General features: G+C 41.6%; 1 protein-coding gene and 1 long non-coding RNA gene across 5 annotated transcripts in view; one reads left to right on the top strand and one right to left on the bottom strand.

The window, feature by feature from the left end:
• Positions 1 to 16,167, bottom strand: part of ODAD2 (outer dynein arm docking complex subunit 2) — a 150,015-nt gene extending 133,848 nt beyond the window's left edge. For 2 of the 4 annotated variants that reach the window (XM_043884662.1, XM_043884664.1), the window contains exons 1-6: positions 16,076 to 16,167; positions 11,880 to 12,142; positions 4,606 to 4,763; positions 2,076 to 2,277; positions 1,355 to 1,461; positions 1,051 to 1,187 (exon numbers count right to left, since the gene is read on the bottom strand). In XM_043884662.1, the coding sequence (XP_043740597.1) occupies positions 1,051 to 1,187; positions 1,355 to 1,461; positions 2,076 to 2,277; positions 4,606 to 4,763; positions 11,880 to 12,103 (828 nt within the window). In that variant the 5' untranslated portion in view covers positions 12,104 to 12,142; positions 16,076 to 16,167. Of the gene's footprint in view, positions 1 to 1,050; positions 1,188 to 1,354; positions 1,462 to 2,075; positions 2,278 to 4,605; positions 4,764 to 11,879; positions 12,143 to 15,614 lie in introns of those variants that run through there. The other 2 variants (XM_043884663.1, XM_043884665.1) reach the window with 2 other exon arrangements.
• A 176-nt stretch (positions 16,168 to 16,343) lies between these two features.
• On the top strand, positions 16,344 to 23,767 carry LOC122682008. The gene is made up of 4 exons (XR_006337187.1): positions 16,344 to 16,457; positions 17,448 to 17,546; positions 18,191 to 18,307; positions 20,863 to 23,767. It is a non-coding gene; the product is annotated as an uncharacterized LOC122682008 (long non-coding RNA).
• Positions 23,768 to 24,758: the final 991 nt, after the last annotated feature.

Below are 24,758 nucleotides of genomic sequence, written 5' to 3'. Positions count from 1 at the left end.
GGCCATGTGCCACCTCCCTCAGGTGGAGGGCCACCCACCCCACACTCTGCTGACACTTGGGCCAAAGTCTGTAGAGCTGTTTCTCCATTGCCAGGCTGGCTGAATTTCCGTCAGCAAGAGGGGAGAGGTCGCCGGGGAGGCTGGACGAGGCAGGAGGGACTTGCTCCCTCCTACATCCTCTCAGTCACCCAGCAACGGCCCCTCACCCCACAGTGGCAGTTGCTTCCAGTAGCAACAGTTGGTTCTAGTTTCTGGGGGCTTCTCCCAGAGGCCCAGAACCAGGCTCATCAGGATCCCTCAGAAACACCACCAACAGCTGCTGGGGCCCCTGCTCAGAGACTCGGCTCTGTCAAATCCTACTCAGCCCCTGAGATGCCAGTTGCTAACTGGGCAGCACCCTCTCTTCAGGGGCCCCAGCTGGTTTCAGGGAGATACCTGGGCTCCGAGGGGACCAGCACTGCCTGGAGGTGCCTGTTCTGCAGACGTGTGAGCCCCAGCTCTGTGGGGACCCTCTGAGCATCTAAGGGACCACCACCAAATGCAAGCAGGGCCCACTCTTCAGAGGTGTAAGTCCCAGTTCCGTGCAGGCGCTGTCCTGAGATGCTGAGGTCCCAGCACAGCCTGGAAGCCCCTCCCTGGGTAGCAGGGTCCCCTCTGCGGGAGCCTTTCCCCTGTGGACCCCCTCCTCTCTTTTGTTGGTCCCGTCAGCACTGAGGACAGAAGCCAGTTATGGCTTTTGTATTACCTTGGAGCTCCTTTTTTGACTTAGATTTTTCCCCTCTAATACTTGTATCATTAATCAGCAAACTGATCATGTTAAAGAGGTTTTAGATAGCAGAATGGGTCACTCTGAAGGTCACTTCTTAGAATGCTGACTTGAGGACCTGTAGGGGCCACTGAAGCAGCAAACACAGCAAGGGGATCTGCTTGAATCCTACAGGACAATCCTTCAATTGCCTGGTTTTGGGGTTCAATCCTGGAGACATGCCGGCACTTACAGATGAACCTCAGGACCAAAGTCAATACTGGTTTAAAAAAAAAATTACTTACACCATTTAAAAACACTCCTTCTTTGCTGCAAGTAATGCACAAAATTTCAGCATCATGAGGTTTCACCAGCACGTAACAAATTTCGCCTTGAATCTGTCTCCAAGGTGGGGCTCGACATCCATTTGAAAATTCATAATCTGAAACCAATTATCACACAAGTAAAAGGAGCTTCTTAACCTCAACTTGCAACACAGCTTGGCTTCAAAAAATAGGATTGATACTTCAAGTTTTTGTTTCTTAAATATTTAGCTATTGAAGCATTTTGAAAATGTAATTATGAAGATAAATAGAATGTAACATGAACCTGAGGTGTACTCGATAGATTCCAAGACTGTCTGTTCTCCCTTTCCTGAGAACTGTTTAAGCAGCTCTATGTCATTCTTCACAGTCCCTGAATTTAATCGTATTTCTCTGAAATAAATGTTTAAGAAATCCATTTTAAAAGAGAATCCACAGAAAACAACATGAAAACATTCTATTATATAGTTTTTGTAATTAAAATATCAGTTAAGTTATACATCAACAAAATTGTAGTGAATTTTAACCATGTTACAATCTCATAACTTTGCCAGACATTAAAGAATTAGTGATTTGCATTTAATGCTGAGAATGTTGAATGTAACACTTAAATACACTCATTGAAACAGTCACTTAATTTCTTAATGAAACTATCAAAGTACTAGAAAAGACTAGAAAGATGAACAAGTTTTAAATCTTACAAACTCTACATGATAAGTGTATGATAATTTAAAACTTTATCTAATGATTTGAGAGACTTTGGGGATAAAAAGCCACATAATGGCTTCAGAACTAGATGAAATTCTACTAGAATGTTTTAGCTGAAAATTTTACATTTGGAACTAGAAATATTCATGCAAGAACTAAAATTTTATTCCAAATAATGTAATGTTAAATCAATAGCAAACACTTCTAAGCATTATTTTTCTTGTGTTTTCCCCTAAAGTTCTAAAAGTACTTTTTAGAACCAATTTTCAGAGATTTCTTAAAAAAAAGAAAAGACTCACAAGGAAATGTGTTTCAGAGAATGATTGAGTAAGTGCAGATCCAGCTGCTTGAGTTGCAAGGCAATCTTCATCTTAATCTCACTTTCAGGATCATCATCTTTGTTCATTTTGTCAAGAACACTAGATACAAATGAGTTTCCATTTTTTCCATTTATTAAATTATAATCCAAGCCCAAGATCTTTGCTACTGGATTTCTGTTTGCTGACCAAAAAAGTAAATTTTGAAAATTATCTTCTTGTTGTCTATTACTAGAGTCATATAGAATATTAAGTCCTTTGGAGCCCACTCAAACACGTTTATTTCATTAAGCTTTCTCTGACTGACCCAATTTGAATTAATCTCTATTTCTCAGATTCTAGTGCACTTAGAAACTTTCTTACTCCTCTTGAGATGTTCACCTTGTGCTATAATATCATATATATATGTCATCACCCTAATAGGCCAGAAGCCAAGAGGTCTGTTTCTTTTTAAGTTGACTCTGGGGCCTTATTCAGAATAGGCATTCAATTAATGCATCCAGATTTGAAGATAGAGAAATACTGGCCTCCTTAGAAAAATGATCACTAGAACCGTGTGTGTCTGTGTGTGGTATCAGTGAACAGTATTCACAAATGTTTTCTCTCCAAACTAGCATGTTTTTCTCAGTCTACAAATCTACTGCCAATCATTTCCACCTGTTTGAACTGCTTATATTTCCAGTGTCCTTAGATGTTAACTGGGAAAACAAATATAACAAGTATTTACATAAATGCTAAAATTACAGTGAAAATTTTAAATCCCAACTCATAACCAAGGCTGAAAGTTGAATCTAGAGATGTTGAAAACAGAATTTAATAAAGGTCAAAATGGGGCTTCCCTGGTGGCTCAGATAGTAAACAGTCTGTCTGCCTGCAATGCAGGAGACCCAGGTTCGATCCCTGGGTTGGGAAGATCACCTGGAGAAGGGAAAGGAAACCCACTCCAGTATTCTTGCCTGGAGAATCCCATGGACAGAGGAGCCTGGCAGGCTACAGTACATGGAGTCACAAAAAGTTGGACATGATTAAGCCACTAACACTTTCAAAAAACTATACGGTTGAAAATGAGGGAGAAATGGGCAAAACCATGTTTAGGAAGGAGAAATGCAAGCCAGATGAAAATACATATGCATTTGGATTGAGGGGGAATGCTCATGGGACTAATTTAGAAAGCATGACCTGATGGACATGAAGAGAAGACGGCATGGTTTTTAACTTTCCCACAGCAAATGAACTGTTGGCAGGAGAGGCTGGGGGCTGTTAGAAAAACCTGCACGGGGTAGGGCGCGGGCATCACGAGAAGGAGACCCAGGGGCCAAGCACTTAGTGAGCATCTCCACTCATCACCTTACAGCTGTCATCTCTAAAGATTATGAAGAGAAATACCAGGTGAATTCTGGGGAAAGACATGAGCTGACCTCCAAATTGTCAGGAACTATACAATTTGGACCTAAAACTAAGAGCTTTACCTAGAACTCTTACAGAAAGGGCAAAATGCAGCAAAGGTTGCAATATTTAGCCGGATTGGGTATATAACACTTTGTGGATTTAAGTTTACACATTAAGTTGAATTTAATGAATGGGCTGTGCCCTCAATTAACTCTTACTGAAATTCAGTTTTATTCTCAAGATACCATCCCTCTTCAGAAAAGTAGCTCTGATGTATAGGAAGAGTAGAGAAGACATAAAAAGAGGCTGCTGTCCTAAGGTTCACATCTTTCAAAAAATCAAAAGAATATAAAATGACCAACTTTCCATCTCACAGACACAGATAGTGGCAAAGAATGATGAGAGACAGAACCCATGTACATTATGCCTGGGAACTACACGTCACATGATCACAAAGAAGCAAAGCACACACAGGACATAATTACCTACTATTAGGTATTTCTACTCATAAGAAATATTTAAAGCGCAGTTATAGCAGGCAATCACATTCTGTTTTGCATGTCAGATGATTAGGCAATAAGAAGAACATTCTATAACTTTAGTGAAGAGGGAAAATATTTCCCGCTGAATGAAAGTAACAATTCACAGAAAGCTGTGTATTTGGGCTGAGACAAATGGGAAGTGAGATTATTATGGGTTGTCTGCTAAAGGAAGAGGCTACATTCATTTTAAAGGAAACTGATCACTATCTGGTACAGCAGGATGCAAGAGGATGGCTCCTAACGCTGGCCCTGGACATCTGTCTCTTTCCCTGACATGAACCTTAAAGGCCTCAGGTCTTTCCAGAAGCTAAGAAGGCTTGCTTTAAACCACACACAGAAATTAGAAATCTAGAAGTTGACTAATGGTAAAGCATCAGGGTTTTCATTTAAAGTGGAAAGCTGATATGAGCATAACATTTCAGCCAAGAAAAATTAAGGACATTTTTACAAAGCTGAACTTAGTACTTTTTACCTTTTAGCTTAGAGGACTTTTTCAAGATACTGTAACAAATGACTCCCTCCCCAGCCCCCAAGATTATGTTTCTGAAAGTTCAAATCACAGACTGGAGTATAAATATCACCTTCAATACACGCTTGTGCTTCCTTCAGCTTCATACTTTTAGCAATGTATAACATACGTGACAGCTGCCCAAAGCTCCTAATTTTAATTTGTGGTACAGAGAGATATAGCAAAGGCTCTCCATTTTTATCAACTTCTTCTGATTTGACTGTTGTTCCACTAAAAAATGAAAAAAAAATTTTTCTTGAAGGCTTAGGGTTACCTGAAGGCCAGTAGAGGTTAATTTAAGACATCTCAACACATTATTTCCGTGTCTCATGATAAAATACAGAGAATATAAATAGGTCTTGTCAGAAGCTCATCTATTTTCCCACTTTCATCCACTTTTAGGCCCTTAAATCCCCAAACTTCTTTAGCAATATGATATATCCAGGAAAAAATTTTTAAGCAATCTCCTGAATACCTATGTAAATTCACAGTTTTGGGTTTTGTTTTTCCAATAATGCATTGGACATCTCTTTTAAAATCACTGGTTCTGTGGGAATCATTTATGTTTTGTGGATTTCCAATGTTATTTTATTTATAAAATTTTTACACCACAGTAATTAGTGGTTAGGAACTTTCTTGGCTACTCTGTTTCTGAGCCAAAAAAAAAAAAAAGTGCTATGAAAAAAAGACAAACTAGATCCCCTCTGTGGATTATTTCCCCCCTCCAAACCCCTAATTTGGTTTACTTTAGGATAACAAGAAGTTTTTCTAACTAGACTTTTTCCTGATCAGAAATTGTTAGCTCTTGGTCTTTTTCCCATTTTAACTTTTTTTAGGTTGTCATTTCTAAAATATTAAGTTTTTTTTATGGCCACGATATATCTATACTACTTAACAACATTACTAACACTGCCCAGTTTTTCATCACATACTGATAATCCCTAGTAAAAGTGTCCACATCTGATATTTATTTTTTAATAGCATCTATTTATTTACTTGGTTGTACTGGGTCTTAGCTGAGGCATGTGGGGATCTAGTTCCCTGACCAGGGATGGAACCCTCACTCCCTGCTGTGCTTAGTCATTCAGTCACATCCGACTCTTTGCAACTCTAAGGACTATAGCCTGCCAGGCTCCTCCGTCCATGGGGATTTTCCAGGCAAGAATACTGAGAAAGAAAGAAAGTGAAGTCACTCAGTCGTGTCCGACTCTTTGTGACCCCACGGACTACCGCCTGCCAGGCTCCTCTATCCATGGGATTTTCCAGGCAAGAATACTGAAGTGGGTTGCCATACCCTCCTCCAGGGGATCTTCCCGATCCAAGGATTAAACCTGAGTCTCCTGCATCACAGGCAGATTCTTTACCATCTGAGCCACTGGGGAAGCCCTGCATTGGAAGGCAAAAATCTCAACCACTGAACCACCAGGGAAGTCTCAAGACCTGCTATTTTAAATTGTAACACAGATAAATAGCTGTGAGATGTTGACAGTTCATCATAAAAAGTAAACCAACAGATTCAGTCAATCTATTACTATTTCACTAAAATAGAAAGAGGGTTGAAACTGGGGGACAGGGGGTGTCCCGGTAACCTTATGTGGAAAAAGGGACTATGCAGATGGCTGACATTAAAGACTGTGAGATGAGACGACTGCTCTGGGGTATCTAGGTGGGTCAATGTAATCAAAAGGACCTTCAGAAGAGGCAGGTAGCAGGGTCAAGTCAGAGATGGCAACATGACAATGGAAACGGGTCAGTGATGCGGGCCACAAGCCTAAGGATACTAGTGGCCTCTAGAAGCTGCAGAAGGTAAGAATAAAGGAACATAACCCTGCCCACACTCATTTGTAGAATTTTTGTCCCCTCCAGAACTGTAAGATTTAAATCCATGTTGTTTTAAGCCATTAAGTGCATTGTAATTTGCTGCAGCAGCAACCAGAAAGGAAGACAGGGGCTTTATTAGTCTCCCCCCACTGCTCCGTTCCCAGGACCTTGAAGAGTAACTGTGCACAGAAGGTGTTTGACAGATGCACAAGGAATAAATGAAGGAGCAAAATGGTTTTAGATTAGCCAGTGCTAGGCATAATTTATAGAATGTTTATTTTCCCTGGAATAAAGCTTTTGAAAAAACTCCCTTAGGACTGAGGAGTAGTCTTAGAGGTCTGTACTGGGGCAGGACCACTGGTGCTAAAAGAAGGAGGAGAGGATGAAGTCACAGGCAGAATAAATACCCACAGGAGCAAGCTCCTAAACTTGAGAAAGTGACACTCCTGGGGAGACCAGAACGGCAGGGTATGGGGACATGTCTCATTGTCCTGCCAGCTGCAGTATGCAGCTGAACAGAGCCGGAGGAGCTAAAATGCCAGGGACAGAGAGGATTCTTGAAAAGCAGGCTCCCACTTCAGGCTCGCAGTCTCTAGCCCTGAAGACAGAGCTCTTTGGAAGAAAACTACTGTAGCCATCTTGATAAGGTTAAGAAGAATGAAAGAAAGAATAAATGAAATCCGTCGACCTGATCAAGAAGACTTTTAAACTGGAATTGAGAAGGGAGCTAAAAATGCTCAGCTAATACAATAGAGAGCAGGAAAAATGTCTCATTTATTTAATCCCCAACGTCAAGTTCCATGTCCAGAACACAGTAATCACTCCACAGATATATGTCTGAATAGTAACATAGGAAATAAGGCTGTAGTTGAGAAACTATTCAGTAATTCTCAGGGATGAGAAGCAAAGAGTTCAGTAACAGAATTTCAGGCCACTGGTCTGTGACTCTGAAATTTTAATCAAAATACAATAATCATTGTCTCATCAAACAATACCATTTTAAGGCTGGAGATCACATGTTTCAGCCCTTAGTGATATTGATCAGAAGGTTAAGGACCATAAAGGTGTGAATTGGGTGTGAAATGTGCATTTCCAGTAGAGGAGGCATCTTGCTCCAACGTCCTGATGTCTTATCCACACAGAACTTATACCAGCATATAATTTCTCCCAAATCATTTATTTATGATCACTGAGACATAGCAGACAGTCAGTCACAACTAACATACAGCAATATTAAAGCAGACATGATTCAAAAATCCTAGTTCTACCAGAGGGGAGGAAAGAACAGGTAACATCATTTTCACCAAGTGATTCTGAATGCTTACCCAATCAAAAACTGCTTACCCGATTTAAAAAAAGTATGGATCCTAAGGGGGAAAGAGAAGGTGGAATGAACTGGGAGATTGGGACTGACATACACACACTGTTGATGCTATGTATAAAATAGGCAACTAATGAGAACCTACTGTGTAACACAGGGAGCTCTACTCCATGCTCTGTGGTGACCTAAAGGGGAAGGAGTCCAAAAAAGAGGGCATGTGTGTGCACACATAGCTGATTCACATGCTGTACACAACAAGATAAAGCAACTATACGCCAATAAAAACTATAGAAAAGAAAAGAAAAAGGGCAAAGGACTTGAACATACATCACACTAACAGGGATTTACAGATGGCAAATAAGCAAATAAAAAACTATTCAAAAATAACTAGCAATTATACATATTCATAAATCGATTATTTTTCAAATTCTTTTCCCATTTAGGTTATTACCAAGGATTGAGCACTTTGCTGTACATCTGAAACACAACACTGATAATCAACAATGCTCTAATATAAAATAGAATTTTTTAAAAACAAGAAAAAAATGCCCAAGCTACTCTGTAGCGACTCTAAGTAACTAAGTTCTGGGTATCACCCACAGAGAGTGTCACCGCTGAGTGCTGTCACCTGTCCTTAATTTACAGTGATTTGGGGTTCATTCTGAGGTGTTTTAGGAAGATTATTAATCTCATCCTGTGTGATAAGAACAAAAACAACTGGAAACAGTGATAAAAGAGACCTACGATTTCCATCAAAATGAAAGAGATATTTCCTCCTCAACACTGAATGTGGAGAGATAATACAGGATGAACAGGTGTACCTCGGGAAAGAGTCTAAAGGAGATCAAAGAATTGGGCCAGTGTTGTGCTCATCTAGTCAACTAATAACCAACTGCACAAAAGGAAAGAAGATGGTGGATGAAACATAAAACTTCCTGTGTGACTAAAGGATCAGTTTCAACGTCAGATGCCAATAAGTCTAGCTCAGAAGAAGGCTCATCACACCTGTGTTGATGGCTACAGAGTGTGCCCTTGGAGATTCACAGCAGCCAAGAAATAAGGCCACAAGTAAAAGTGTGGTCTCCGATATATCTGCAGAGATCAGCAAAAGGGGGGGGGGGCGTCGCTTGACTGCTTTAACAGAGTTTTGGTATAGATGAAATGGCCTTGCTTTGGAAGAAGAGGACTGAGAGAATGAATAGCCCCAAGAAGAATCTGCCTTTGTTCTGAAACATCCAAGGATATTACTATTTGGTAGAAACATGTCCGGAAACTCCAGGCTTAAATCCTCATGATGACTTGGGTATCCACATGGTCTTACAGATATGAATCTTGACTAGGGGGCTTCCTCCACTTTAAATAAATGAATAAATGTGTTCTAAGGCCCTGCAGCTAAGCAAAAGAGTGCCTATGAACCAAAGAGCAAAGAAAGAAGCAGAGGGACTGTTTAACTACACATTCTTCTCATCATTGAGGGCATCGCTGATTTACATCACGTGATATGCTGCTGGATGGACCAAATACCACATGACTTTAGGTGCTGAAGGTTCTTTGGTTTAGGGGATAGAGCACAGGGTGGGTCAGGACCTGGATGTGAGAGCATTTGGTATTCTCCTTCATTCCCTCGGAGTTCAGTCGGTAAAGCCTGCAATGCAGGAGACCCAGGTTCAATTTCTGGGTCAAAAAGATCCCCTGGAGAAGGAAATGGCAACTCAGTCCAGTGTTCTTGGCTGGAGAATCCCATGAATAGAGGAGCCTGGTGGGCTATAGTCCATGGGGTCGCAAGAGTCAGACATGACTTAGTGACTAAATGACAATGGCCACCAAAATTTCAGCTATATCTTTTGTATTCTTTGGGTCAGTCAAAGAAGACTGGTTTCCATCAAGACACACAGGAATAGTTTCCACCCTATGCAGCAACTGCTACTATCACACCCCTCTCATTTCGGCTATCATCAAAGAGATCATCGACCGAAGTCAGAAACAGGAATGACAAATAGAAAAACCAGCCCATGGAAAAGCTGCATGGTAAACTTGACAGAAGGATCACAACAAAGGGGTAGCCGGTTCAAAACATACATGGTGTCAAAATGTCCAAACATCCTGCTTGAGGGAATACTGCATCTAGAGACTACATGTAGAGATACAAAAATAGAAATAAAGCAAAAAGAAACTGGATGGGGATAGAGATATAGGGATGCATTAGGACGGGGATAGAGATATAGGGATGCATTATGTGAATGTCAAAATGGCAGGAAAGCAATGACAAACCTAGACAGTGTGTTGGAAAGCAGAGACATTACTCTGCCCACAAAGGTCCGTATAGTCAAGGCTATGGTCTTCCCAGTGGCCACGTATGGTTGTGAGAGCTGGACCGTAAAAAAGGCAGAATGCCAAAGAATGTATGCCTTCAAACTGTGGTGCTGGAGAAGAGTACCGAAAGTCCCTTGGACAGTAAGGAGATCAAACCAGTCAATCTTAATGGAGATGGACCCTGAATATTCACTGGAAGGACCGATGCTGAAGCTGAAACTCCAGTAATTTTGGTCATCTAATGCGAACAGACAACTCATTGACAAAGTCTCTGATGCTGGGAAAGATCGAGGGCAAAAGGAGAAGACGACATCAGAGGAGGAGATGGCTGGACAGCATCACTGATGCAATGAACATGAACTTGGGCAAACTCAAGGGAGGTGGTGAGGGACAGGGAGGCCTGGTGTGCTGCATGCAGTCCATGGGGTTGCAAAGAGCCGGACATGACTGAGCAACTGAACAACATTAACATGTGAATGTCAGCCCTCCCTTACTAGGTCACAGATGTGATCATCTGTATTTGGAATACACAATCAGTACCAAGGCAAGTTGCAACAATAATCACGATCTCTTCTGACATGTGCTTTATTTATTTTTTTTTTTTTTTGACATGTGCTTTAAAATCCATGGTTGTACTAAGTAGTTCCTATGTTTTTAATTGATTTTTCAGGTGAGTTCATCTTTCAAAAATTAAAAAAAAAAATAATGCATGATGCTACATTGAACTTAGGTGAGAGAAATGAAATACTTTGGAGAAACTGACCATTAGCACAGTTAAACATAAAATATAATTTAAAAAAAAGATTTATGAAAATTCAGAGAGAAAATAGACCATGATATCAGAACCAAAGTGCTCTTGAAATACAGTTCAAGAATGATTTTCCAGGGACTTCCCTGGTGGTCCAGTGATTTAAGACTTCCAGTTAAGGGGTGCAGGTTTGATTCCTAATCAGGGAGTTAAAATCCCACATGCCTCGGGGCCAAAAACCCAAAACATAAAACAGAAGCAATATGGTAACAAATTCAATAAAGACTTTTTAAAAAAAGAATGATTTTACATTCTCTAAAAATTAAATTCTGAGTTTATGCTCAAAAATAATCCCAAATGGATAAGGCATGTATAGCAAACTTTGGCTAGAGAACTGTTTTTCATAAGATCAGACTTTAAAAGTTCATATGCAAAACTAAAGAGGAACAAAAGAAGAGGATCAGAATGCCTAAAGTGACACATAAACTGAAGTTGACCAAAAAAAAAAAAGAATATATGAATTTATATATATTTATCATCTACAATGTATATTTACAGAATACATTTTATACAAGTATAATTATATTTCTATAAACCTATGTAATTTATATAAAATATATATTTAGCTATGATCAAAAGACATAAATTGCTAGCCTGCTGTTTGAGGTGGAGGTAGGATTTTTTTTTGAATCTCAGATTTGGAAGGTTCTCATTTAAGGACAACGCTAATTGTTAGGAAGTCTTTTCCTTATTTTAAGCAAGATGTACATTTCTCCCTTTGCTGCCCCACAGATTTTACAGATTTAAATACCAGAAGGGGTTTTGTCTTTATCTCAGGTCATGAAACCAATGCCTGGTGGCATCTGGCAGGTGGTGTGAGTGGAAAGACCAGTCACAAAGCAACAGCAAATGTTGGAGAGTACAGTGACCTAGAAACACATTCCCAATCAAAAGAAAGTTCAAATGTAAAAATTAGATAGTGTATTGGCCAAACTACACATCCTCAGATTTCATCCAAGTCCCTCCAGGTTTCTGAGATTGCTGTGATTTACACAGGTTAAGCGATTTGCCTTAAACCTACAACCAATCAATAAAAAACATGCAACTGAAGACATTAAACTCTAGAAGCAATTCATTGGCTTACCTGACAGCATAGCCTGATCCAAATGCTGAGGGGTCCAAATTTGTTTTCCATTCCAGCGGTTCTACAAAAACATAGTTTGCCTCTTGGGGATATTTATAGATAAAACTCTCCACAAACATCATGATTTCCTTCACTATAGCCTCATTGAGAGGAGTCAGTTCCAGGGTCTTAGCCCCATGCCCCGCAGCAGTCCACTGCGCAGACCTGGTCAGTGCCACGCCCATGGGATCCCAGGATGCTCAAACCCGAGCTCAGCACACACGCTGCAATAGAGCAGAGAGACAGACAATAGCATCCATCCTCCTAGAAGGACATTTCTCATTTTCAAGATTTTAAGCTAGTACTTACCCAACCCGCATTCTGCTTGTTCATCTTAGAGATGGATTTTTAAAAAAATTATCCAATCGCTCTTCAAGTCAATAAAATAGTTAATGCTCCCTGAACCAGCTCTAAGTAAAACTGACCCAAGGACATAAGGATTTTCCAATATCTGCCTGCCCTGGAATGAATAACTTCTTTCTCATTTTCAGCCTAAGACAGAGAATTCCGGTCAGAAAATGGAAACAGAAAAGTCCAAGAGCAGGAAAAAAAGAATCCGAGGAGGCACGGCTTCTGGTTTGCAACTCTGCTGGGGCCAGCGATTGAGAGATGCTCTTTTGAGTTGGATCACACGTTGTTTAGAATTATGCTATTAAACTGAATTCTGTTATTCTTTGTTGTAACATACATCTGTATCTGTGCAATGATGGCTGATGAACGTTCCCCAAATGCCCTCAGAATTCATAAGAAATAGAATAAGAACATTAAATAAAATAGAATTTTAATTTCTTTCTGAAAATTGGCAAGGCACATATTGACCGTATTAATCAAAATATTTGAGTAATTCAAATTCCATACTCCCTGCATATATCCTGCCCAGAATATTTTATCATAATTCATAACTTGTTTAAGAGCAAATATAAGCATGAATGAGAATCTTTTTAGCCTGTTTATCTAAGTCAATTATCAGATGATTCTAGCATTAAAATGTGTAAAACAGAAATTGAAATAAATTTCATTTTTGATAAATAGAAATTAGCCTTTAAAAGAGATATCTGAAAAGATAACATTATCTGCATACTTAAATAAGAGCCAAGTTAATAAATAAGCCCTGATATTACTATATTATGGAACTTTGTCTTTTTTTTCAGATAATCTATACTTGTTTATTTTCTCATTTGCAATTAACACTGATCGTTAAAACCTTTCACCTGGAATAGAAGAATGGTTTAAAAGTTAAATAAAAAATATAATTAGCTTCCCACTTCCCATAATTATTACAAAAGCTCAGAACCAAGATTCTACAGAAATGGTTTGGAGATTTTACTTTTCAGCCTGTTGTTATATCTTCAAATCCAGTAAGAGGGATATCTAGATCAGAGGTCCTCGACTGGGCAGTATTGGCTGCTGAGCAGCAGTGAAGAAGTATTGTACAGATGTTTTATTTTCAAAATGATAGAAAGGGGACATTGTGAGCACTTAGTGATGAAGACCAAGAATGTCAGATGTCCTGCCGTGTGCAGGACGGTTCCCTAGAAGGAAGAACCGTGATGCAAACTCCAACATTTAGCACGTCATCAATTTCAGACAATTCATACCTAAGCCTAAAACCCATTGCTACTTTACAAATAATCACAAAGGATTTTTCACAGTTTAAATATGCTTTGAATTTTCCAGAATTGAAACTACCATATAAATCAAAGGATGGTTGTAAACACTTATTTTATATGGAACTTTACCAGGAGGTCAGCATTTTGAAAAATTATATCATTGATTGAAATTCTAGTCACACAATTTAAGTTTGTGACACGACTGTATTTGGGGCTACTGCATACACAACAATTCAACATAAGACTGGAGTAATTAATTGATTTTGTTGTTCAGTCGCTAAGTTGTGTCCAACTCTTTGTGACCCTATGGACTGCAGCACACCAGGCTTCATTATATTCTAGTATAGCGGCTAGCTGAGCATTTGCATGCTGATATTTTATTACAATTATCTTCTTCTATTTTACAGTTAGAGCACCATTGAGATTTAAAACTATGATTTTGATTTCAGAATAAAGTGAGCATTACAAAATATAAGCAGCAAGTATTGGATCAGATAAAGTTTAGAACAACATAATATACATACATACACATAATATACATATACACACATATGTATATCTGTAAAAATGCTAGTGAAATAAAATGAATACCAAAAATATATAAATTTGTTCTGTGCATTCATTTTAGTATTCCAGTTTCTATTGCTACATTCTGAACACATAAGCAAGCACTGATGTTTCTGTGTGACACTCTTGAGTTTCGCAATACTATGAAAGAAAGTGCAGATAGATCTATTTCATATGGAAAGGCTCAGGTGGATGGTTCTGTTTGTTTTTAAACTAAAGGTAAATTTGTTTCAGTTTATAAAGTTATTGTTTAAATCATTTCCTTCTTGCACCTTTTTTTTTTAAACTTGTGAAATTACATAAGGCTATAGCAGTTCACATACCAGATACTAATTTTCTGGAAGACACTTAAAAAGGAGCTAAGAAACGCAAAAAGTTATTTTTTTCATCATGATAAATTTTTCTAGGAATGTGCGTAACATATTTGACACTATTCAAATTGTTTTTCTGAGTCTAATAAACCCAGGAGGTGCAGCAATGGACAGGTTTGACTTAAGGAGGCCTAAGAAAAAACTGGGGTTTCCCTGGTGGCTCAGTGGTAAAGAATCTGACTGCCAAGCAGGAGATGCAGGCTCGATCCCTGGGTCGGGAAGATCCCCGGGAGAAGGAACTCCAGGAGCGGCAACGCACTCCAGTATCCTTGCTGGGATAATCCCATGGACAGAGGAGCCTGGCAGGCTACAGTCCATGGGGTTGCAAAGAGTTGGACATGACTTAGTCAATAAACAACAACAAGTGAGCCTATGACTATCCAGAAGACAAGCACAATATTATTAGACTAGTATTGGGGGGGGGGGCGCGGTGCGGAGTGGAACAGAATCGCCAAAAGAAGACCATGTATAAAAGATTTAAAAAAAAAAAAAGGCTTTGCAGACTCAACTGAGTTTTTAAAAGAAAAAACAGGTAGTCTTATATTTTTTTTTTCTTCTTAAGTATGGGAACTTCCAATGACTTCTTAATTTGCAAAGAGAACAAAAGCTACAGCATTTATTCCTCTAATTCCAGTAACATTTTTTTATCAAGACAGGTTGATGGGACGTTTACACCCAGCACCAATCCATGAGATCTTAGGGCCTGAGAATCATGGTTACAATGAACATATGTGAATACATAGTACTTATTTTGAGTTAAACCAAGATTTTGAAACTTAACAGTGACAAAGGAAAAGGTTTTTGTGCATGTTTGTTTCCATAAACTGAGAAATCACTTTACACTCACATTGTCTACTCATCCAATAGATACAACAGTTTGTTTTTTTTCTTTTTAAGGGTCCGTTGCAAGCCTCCAGTATCATTCATAAAATAAAACCCATTCGTGAATAACTTCTCGAACACCTGAGCAGAAGCAAAACTCAATTCTTTACGAGACTAGGGAATATAAGCGTCCACTCTAAGATCTGGCGGGTTAGGAGCAGTGCCTGCGCTGGCGTCCAGAGAACGAGGATACCAGGCGGTGAAACCTGCAGAAAGATTGGTTTAAGGGCTGACAGGAATCGAGCCCTGAATAAAAACAAACAGACCAGATGTGGAGATGCGCAAGGATGGCACCAGCCGGTCCTCGAACTGAGTAAAGTCTAGTCAAGTATTTGCTCGGGAGGCCGCGGTCCTGGGCTGGGAGGACAGAGACGGGCGTGAAGAAGCGGCAGCGAAGGCGCACGGAGATGGAGGCAAAGCTGCGGAGACGGAGGAGGGAGAAGGGAAGGCAGGCCAGGGGCGGCGGGAGCGGCAGCCGGGTAAGGGGACGTGGATGCGGTCCAGGCTGGAGACTGCAGAGCCGAGGTCCCAGGCCCGGCAGGAGCGGGGTGTCCGCGGGGAAGCAGGGGCTGGGCGGGATGGGACAGACGCAGAGGGGGCGGATACCGGGTCCGAGGGGAGAAAGGGAAGGCGGGAGGGGACAGAAGCGAGGGCTGAGCGCGGCTCCTCAACTTCTCCATCCCCGCGGCCTGCTGCAAAGACGCCAGCGCCCGCCGGTCGCACTCACCGCAGCACCCGGCTCCGCGCCCCGCGCTCCGCACTCCGCCCGCGCGCCCGCCGGTTGCTAGGACGCCGGGTAAACAAGGCGCCCGGCGCGCGCCCACGTCCAGCCCGAAGGCCCGCCCCCGCCCCAGCCTCGCGTCCAGCCCCGAGTCCCGCCCTCGCCCCAGCCCGGCGCCCAGTCCCCGAGTCCCGCCCCCGCCCCAGCCCCGCGTCCAGCCCGGAGTCCCGCCCCCGCCCCAGCCCCAGCCCCGCGCCCAGTTCCCGAGCCCCGCCCCCGCCCCAGCCCCGCGTCCACTCCCCGAGCCCCGCGCCGCCTTGGAGACAAACGCGCTCCGTTCTTCTCTCTTCTCCAGCTCCCCGAAGTCGCGTCCTCCTGGCTCCACCAGGTGGGAAACCTGTCACCTTCCCTAACGCGCGGTGAGAGGTTTTAGCAGCAATTTCACGGTAGAACCGAAAGCAGATGGAAAATAGTCACTGGAAACGCCGTTTTGTTTCCCGCTAGGCTTCTAGACAGAAGTCCCATCGCGTTCCTTGAGGAGTTCTGTGTACCCGAAATATTTCCTGGGTTCTGAAAAATAGCACAGGGCCTCTTAGAGGATGTTTGAGGTGCACATATTTCTCTCCAGAAAGCAAATAAACTAGAATTCTGGGATATTCACTGGAAAAGCAAAAACTGCTCTTGGATACTCTAGTTCGTAGAACTAGAATGAAATAAGGACATTTCCCCGTGTTTCTAAATGCCTTTCACCTCTGCGTGCCAGGATGAGTTTGACTCCACCAACAGACACTACCATCAGGAGATGTTAAGTCTTGGTCTGTTAAGTCTTAGTTGGGTAAGTCGTGTCTGACTCTGCGACCCCATGGGCTTTAACCCTGCAGGCTCCTCTGTCCATGGGATTTCCCAGGTAAGAATACTGGAGTGGGTCACCATTTCCTTCTCCAGGGGATCATCCTGACCCAGGGATTGAACCACGTCTCCTACATTGGGAGATGTCTTCTTTACCACTGAGCCGCCTAGGAAGCCCACTAACAGGAGACCAACCTTGAAAAACCAGAGGGAGGGAGTGGGAAAAAGGAAAATATTTTTGGGGTGAAAAAAAAGGGGGAGGAATGAACAGTGTACTGTCTTGGCTGATGGAGTGTTTGGAGACAGCCGGGATGGTTGGGGGGTGGGGGGCAGCAGGGAAGGAGGGAGGGAGACAGTGTTCAGGAACTAGAACTGGATTGTTTTTCGTTAAAGCCAGCAGGTCTGAGGATGTCAAGTGTCACGTGTGAGGGTAGTATGTTTTTGCCACTCAAAAACAGCTTTCTGCAGACACACAGAGAAATAAGGTTGATGTGGCCTTTGCTTTGGGTTCTTTTCTTCTCTTTTTGAGATTGTGAAACTTCTCAGCAGTGGAATCTTTTTGCCTGAAGGGGCCTGCCTTCCAGGGAAGCCTAGAGTTGCAAGCACCAGAAAGGAAGATTATGTGCCAGTAAGTGTAAGGGGCCCAATGAAAATTTTTTTTAAAGGTGGTAAGATTACATTCAGGAGCACATTCTACACCTGTAGGGCTGAAGCAGGGTCATGACCTGGTGAAGTTCAACAAGCTGGGGAGGGGCCACCTTTCAGAGGCATGAAGCTTCTTCTGGTATTTCATTTCACTTGTGCATTTTAATCAGCTGTAGAATATGAGAACACATTTACTGTGCCCAGTGTAGAAACTGGCCAGAGATCTACAGAATGCTGGGCAGTTGACATTGGTTTGCAAAGTGGGAACAAATCAGCACCAACCAAGATCTGAGCATTGGCCACATTCATGCCGAGTCAGAATCTATCATTGCTTACTCCTATTCCAAATTGGAATTTATTAGCTTTGAGATTTAAAAAAAAAAAAAATTCTAACAATATTTAAATTTGTAGAATTACCAGCTGGCTTCTTCCAGTTTTTTTCTGTCCTCGTGGAAGCACTAACTTGGCTGACCTTCAGCTCTCAGCTTAACTGACCATTTCTCAGAGTACACACCATCCCACCTAAAGAAGCCTCCCGGTAGAACTTAACTCCTCTTTGTCTTTTTGCCTGTCTCCTGCCACTGCAGTCAGCACCATGAAACAGGGACCTTTTCTCTTTCCTTCCAGTGTGTATCCCTAAAAGCTGGAAGACAGACTGATCTGCGGAAGGAGCAAAACTGATGAATCATCTGACCGAAGATGGCTTGCTACCTGACGTTCTTTGTTGAACCAGGAAGCAGACAGGTAAGGCCCACGTTTCCTTGGACACACTCGATAGAACCCGTTTGACGATTCTGAGTGGCTGTGTTATGGAAAAGAGCTTTCAACACTGAGGGCGCGCAGGTCTTTGCTGTAGCAGAGGGCTCTCCCAGCATTGCCTGCAGCTGAAACATGACCCAGTTTTGTCCAGTGGAACTTTAGAGAAAGTCTGCTGTAGACATCTGAGAAAGGTTGGAACGTTTTTGGCTAAATAAGCTCTCCATGAAACCATCCACCCCAGCTCAGGGTGGCTCAGCTCCCCCAGCGCACAGTAAATGTTGAGGCACAGATTTCATGTAAGCATTTGCTAGGATTGCCTAACAAGATACCATGGACCTTAAACGACAGAAATACATTGTTTCACAGCTCTAAGAGCTCAAAGTCCACAATCAAGGTGTTGGCAGGGTTGATTCCTCCTGAAGGCTGTGAGGGAAAGATCTGTTCAGGGCCTCTCTCCCTGGCTTGTGACGGCCATCTTCATGTCTTGGGATGTCCTCTCTGTACATCTGTCTGTGCAAAAGGCCCCTTTCCCAAAGACAATCATCATGTTGGGCTAGGGTCTGTCCTCATTAACTCATTTTAACTTGCATTACCTCTGTAAGAACCTGTCTCCTACAGGTTTGCATTCTGAGGAACGGGACTTCAACATATGATTGGGGAGGGGAGAATACAGTTCCAGACACGGCATTGTGTAAACAGGGGAGTCGGTGGGTTTCAGAGGCCCATTCTTCTGTGTTAGAGTGGGGCCCCCTGGTGTGGGGTAGCCAACAGGAGCATATACAGGCCAGAATCAGGAGAAGGTTGGCCTGAGTGTCTACCTCAATCCGCAAAGGACTGACAGTCAGTCAGTTCACTCAGTTGTGTCCTACTCTTTGCAACCCCATGAATCGCAGCACGCTAGGCCTCCCTGTCCATCACCAACTCCTGGAGTTTACTCATACCCATGTCCATCGAGTCGGTGATGCCATCCAGCCATCTCATCCTCTCTTGTCCCCTTCTCCTGCTGCCCTCAATCCCTCCCAGCATCAGGGTCTTTTCCAATGAGTCAACTCTTCGCATGAGGTGGCCAAAGTATTGGAGTTTCAGCTTCAGCCTCAGTCCTTCCAGTGAACACCCAGGACTGATCTCCTTTAGGATGAACTGGTTGGATCTCCTTGCAGTCCAAGGGACCAACAGTGGAACCTCACAAATCTAGCCTGAAAGTACAATCACTCTATTGTGCAATAATGGAGTTAAGTCTCAAGAGGGGACAAGATCCCCTGTTAATGGAATTTTTCAGACTTCAACAGAATTCTGATGGTGGAATATTTGCATGAAGTCTGATGAAGCTTTAAAGGCCAAATTCCCCAAGTCCAACCTTTGCTTAGAGACAGAGACCAGCCATCAAAGAATGCAGCCTCAGCTGATGGACTATGGACCAAGTCCATGGTCTGGAAATGAAATGGTTCTTTCTGTGTACATTCTAACTTCCTAGACTTTCATTTATTTGATAAGTATTTTTTTTGGATACTGATATGTGCCTCCAGGCACTCTGTTCACAGAACTGGGTTGTCCAGTTCCAGTTCTGGAAAAAAAAAAAAAAAGGAGTCTGTTAAACTCTATTCAAAATCCTTGGAGTAAGGCCTGTGGCAGGGAGCATAGTAAGCAAAGAGGAAAAGAGGTTGCAAGGTGGGCAGTCACAGAGGGTAGTACCTTGAAGCCATGATGAAGAGGCAGATTGTATTCCAAGAGCAAGTGAAAGTTATTGGAGGGTTTTAAGGAAAGAGTGGCATGATCTGATTCATGTTGCTAAGAAGTCCAGGTGTTAAGGTGCAAGAGTAGAAGCAGGATGACTATTAATAGCCTACCACGGTGGGTCAGGCCCCTAAGAAACAGTCCAGGATGGAGAGAGGCCTGTGAAAGATGCATTGAGGAACCCTTCGAGGGGCGTGAAGGCAACAGGACTGGACGGGGAGAAAAGCTAGTTTGCCCTGGGTCTGGGATGGCCCTACAGGGTTTTCCCATATTGAGGCAAGGGGACTGGTGGGCCTTTGTATCTCGTTATCTTTACGTTTTCTACCCGCACATCCAAATCTTTATTCATTTGTTATCTCCATTACACACTAAGTTCACCTTTTTGTCTTCCAGTGTTACTGGCATATAATTTACATACAGCACTGTGTAAGTTTAAGGTGTACAGCATAATAATCTGACTTACATCACAAAATGATTGTCACAATACATTATCACAATGTCTTATTGTCACAAGTTTAGTGAACATTCAATCATCTCCTATAGATATAAATTGTAAAACTAGAGAATGGTTTTTCCCTTGCTATGAGAACACTTAGGGTTTACTCTCTTAAGAACTTCCATATATAATCTATGGCTGTGTTAATGATATTTATCATGTTGTACATTGCATTACTAGTAATTATATGTCATAACTGGAAGCTTTTATCTTTCGACCACCTTCATCTAATTCCCCTCCTCTCACCCTCTGCCTCTAGTAATCACAAATCTGATCTCTTTTTCTATGAGTTTGCTTGTTTGTTTTTCAGGTGTAATTGACCTGCAACACTATGGGTGCATATGCTGTCGTGTCTGACTCTTTGCCACCCCGTGGGCTATAGCCCAGCAGACTCCTCTGTCCATGGAATTCTCCAGGCAAGAATACTAGAGCAGGTTGCCGTTTCCTACTCCAGGGGATGTTCCTGACCCAGGGATTGAAACTTGAGTCTCTTGCATCTCCTGTATTGGCAGGTGGATTCTTTACCACTGCAGCACTTGTGAAGCTCCATCTACCAATATGGCACTGGTTTAAACAGATGCAGTGTATCCATGGGAAGGACTATTACACAGCTGTTTTAGAAGAGTGAGGAAGAACATGCTGACCTCACTGTTTATTATGTGTATACCACATTGTTCTGATTACTGTAGCTTTCTTTGTAGTATAATTTGAAATCAGAGTGTGATACCTCCAGCTTTGCTCTTCTTTCTTAAAATTGTTTTGATGATTCAGGATCTTTTATGTGTCTGTACAAATTTTAGAATTATTTGTTCTAGTTCTATGAAAAATGCCATTGATATTTATAGGGATTGCATTGAATCTATAGGTTTCCTTGGGGAGTATAGTCAGTTTAACAATATTAATTTTTCCAACCCGTGAGCACAGTATATTTTTCCATGTGTTTGTGTCAACTTCAGTTTCTTTCATCAGTATTTTATAGTTTTTTGTTTGCAAACCTTTTACCTTCTTAGGTAGGTTTATTCTTAGGTATCTTATTGTTTATGATGGGACGGTAACTGAAATTGTTTTCTTAACTTTTCTTTCTGATAATTAGTCGCTAGTATATACAAATGCAACAGATTTCTGTATATTAATTTTATATCCTGCAACTTTACCAAATTTGTTGATGAGTTCTAGTAGTTTTTTGATGGTGTCTTTAACATTTTCGCTGTATAGTATTAATATCATGTCGTCTGCAGTGACAGTTTTACTTCTTCCTTTCCAATTTGGATTCCTTTTGTTTCTTTTTCTTCTCTAATTGTCATGGCTAGGACTTTTAATACTGTGTTGAATAAAAGTGGTGACAGTGGGCCATCCTTGGTTTGTTCCTGATCTTAGAAGAAATGTTTCAGCTTTTTCCATAGAGTATGATGTTAGCAGGACAGGGAGGCCTGGCATGCTGCAGTCCATGGGGTCACAAAAAGTCAGACATGGCTGGGCGACTGAACAACAAGAGCAACAAATGATGTTAGCAATGGGCTTGCCATATATGGCCCTTGTCATGTTGAGGTATGCTCCATCTATACCCACTTTCTGGGGGAGTTTTAATCATAAATGGATAATGAATTTTGTCAGAAGCTTTTTCTGTACCTACTGAGATGATACAGTTTTATTCTTCAAATTGTTAGTATGGTGTGTCACATTGATTGATTTACAGATACTGAACTATCCGTGCATCCTTGAGATAAATTCCAATTGATCATGGTGTGTAATCTTCTGAATGTATTGTTGAGTCTGGTTTGCTAATACTTTGTCGAGGATTTTTCCACCTCTTCATCTGTATTGGCCTGTGATTTCTTTTGTGTGTGTGTAACATCATTCTCTGGTTTGGGCATCAGGATGATACTGGTCTTATAGGATAAGCATGGCCAGCTTCTTATTTGTCCCTGGTCTTCACTATTTCCTTCCTGTAGTCCCACTCTGGCCCTTTAGGTGAGAAAGAACAGTGAAGGGAGAAGTAGAAGGACAAGGAGTCTCTATAAATTGTCTGTCCTGTCAAAAACTAACTCTGCATTCTTTGCATTAAGCCTGATCTGGCTCTTTCTCTTATGAATGTTTTTCTTGGGATTTCAAAAATCTTGCAGTGTTGGTGTCCTTCTCACTGTATTTTGTGCCATCCCTGAACAAGCTTCCTCCCCTGACTTTATTCCTGGGAATCTAGCTGTTCATACATTTACTTTCTGCTGAGGTTTTATAGCTGCCATCCCACCTCCTCCAACCCCTAGTATATTTTTCATCCACAGCCAAAATTTGACCCATGGGAAGCACTCATACATTATCTGCTCAACTAACTCTGCAGGTCAGTCCTGTCACAGTTGAGGCTTTCCTCAGTTGTACTCTGCATGTCTCTTATCCCCCAGGCTCATCCACTGTCTCCTCCCCCACTCACAACTGCACAGTATGAAGGACATGTATTAAGCTCTCTAAGTAGTCTTCTTAAAGTCCCTCTTCTTTCTTCCTTCTAAACTGAGGTTGAGGGGCACGTGAACAGAGAAGAGATGGCCAGCACAGCTCTCTCCAAAAAGCTCTTCCCTGGAAATCCACTCATTTCCCTTCTATAACTTCAATATGGGTGAGGCAGGAAATTGACTTTCCAGTTATAACCTCTACAATTTTACGTCTCAGCCTAGTGCCGTACTCTGGAATAAATTATCTATTGTATCTTGAATCCTAATGTCTTGAATGAGTGAAACAATTTTAACATATTATTTCTTAGGTGTATGTACAAATTGTGGATGATGTGCAGAACAAATCAATACTGTACATTTTGTCAGAAAGTGGATGGATGGGGAGGAAATATGAATGCTTTTGTTTTTATACCTTCTTATCTTTTGGTGTGTTGCAATGAGCCTGTGTTCCTACAGTAAATGATGAGGACTGTGTAAGAAACAGCAGTCATAGAAAGCACAAGTAAATTTAAATTCTTTATGCAGATTATTCAAATTTAGGCCATATATCAATGGTCATTTCATATGCATCAAACAAAATGATTTTTATTCTAAGGTAATAAAAGTGTAGCATTGCCTTAAACATTTGAAAACACAAAAGTGTTTCCCCTGATCTTTATCTCGCATTTACACATTGTGCAATTGATTGGCCTGTAATGAGTGAGAAGATAAAATAAGAGAAGTCTCTAATTGAGTGGGAGGAGGGGGGACTAGGGCTAGTATGTTGTATGCTTCATTTCCATATAAGTGAAAAATAAAAAATAAACCCAGAGAGGTGCATTCTCTTACTAGTTTGAGCCACACCTATAATAATGATAAAAACTTGTCTGTAGGATTAATTAAACCTAAATTTCTAATCAAACATGTGCATTGTGCACATCACCCAAACCCACAAAAATGACAGTGAGGAAAGAGAATGGGAGGGAAGATGAAATGGGTGAAACATACCAACAGAACGTGGGTAATAGAAAACAGAAGGGTTGAAATGGCTTAACCGAGAGGAGAAAGCTGAAACCTAAAAGCTTGAAGGGATCAAAGCCAATAAAAATAAAACATTTGCAGAAAAATGGACCCTGGAAAAACTCAGAACTTGGAGGCATCTCTGAAGGTGCAGAGTGGACTGAAAACAGGAAGACAGCTTGAAAACCTTGTTCAAGGAGTAGCTGGACATATAAATTTTTCCCCCAATCTAAAGGTTTATCACTCAGAGCACCAGAAACAGCTGAAAACACTGTATGGAAATCATGGAACTAAGGAAATAAGGGCTCCCAATCACACACACACACACTCACTCACACACACACACACACACACTATGGGAATCATGGAACTAAGGAAATACGGGCTCCCGACCACACACACACACCCTTCCCTGCTGTCTCTTGGCCCCCTTCCTCACACTGGCAACCCAATGTCTATTTTCAGGCAGGCCTGACGCTGACCAGCATGGAGGCAGAGATCAACAGGAGCTGTCTCTTGAGAGTTCTTCCAATCAAATAGACAAGTGTTGCAAGAGGGAACATGTGTGGGTAGCAGGGGGCAGGAATGGTGCCAACGGAATCATACCCTCTACTTCCAAAGTGAGAAGTCAACAATAATTCCTAAAAAGGAAAACCAAGCCATAGTAGTTTAAGGATGTCATTTAGAAATTTAGAAATATTGAGCAATACCAAAGATGAGTAAGAGTCTTGCCCATCTCTGTGATTTTTATGGAAAACAA

This window comes from Cervus elaphus, chromosome 23, assembly GCF_910594005.1.
Source record: "Cervus elaphus chromosome 23, mCerEla1.1, whole genome shotgun sequence".
In the NCBI taxonomy this organism is placed as follows: domain Eukaryota; kingdom Metazoa; phylum Chordata; class Mammalia; order Artiodactyla; family Cervidae; genus Cervus; species Cervus elaphus.
This window is presented reverse-complemented; position numbering and strand designations above follow the sequence as displayed.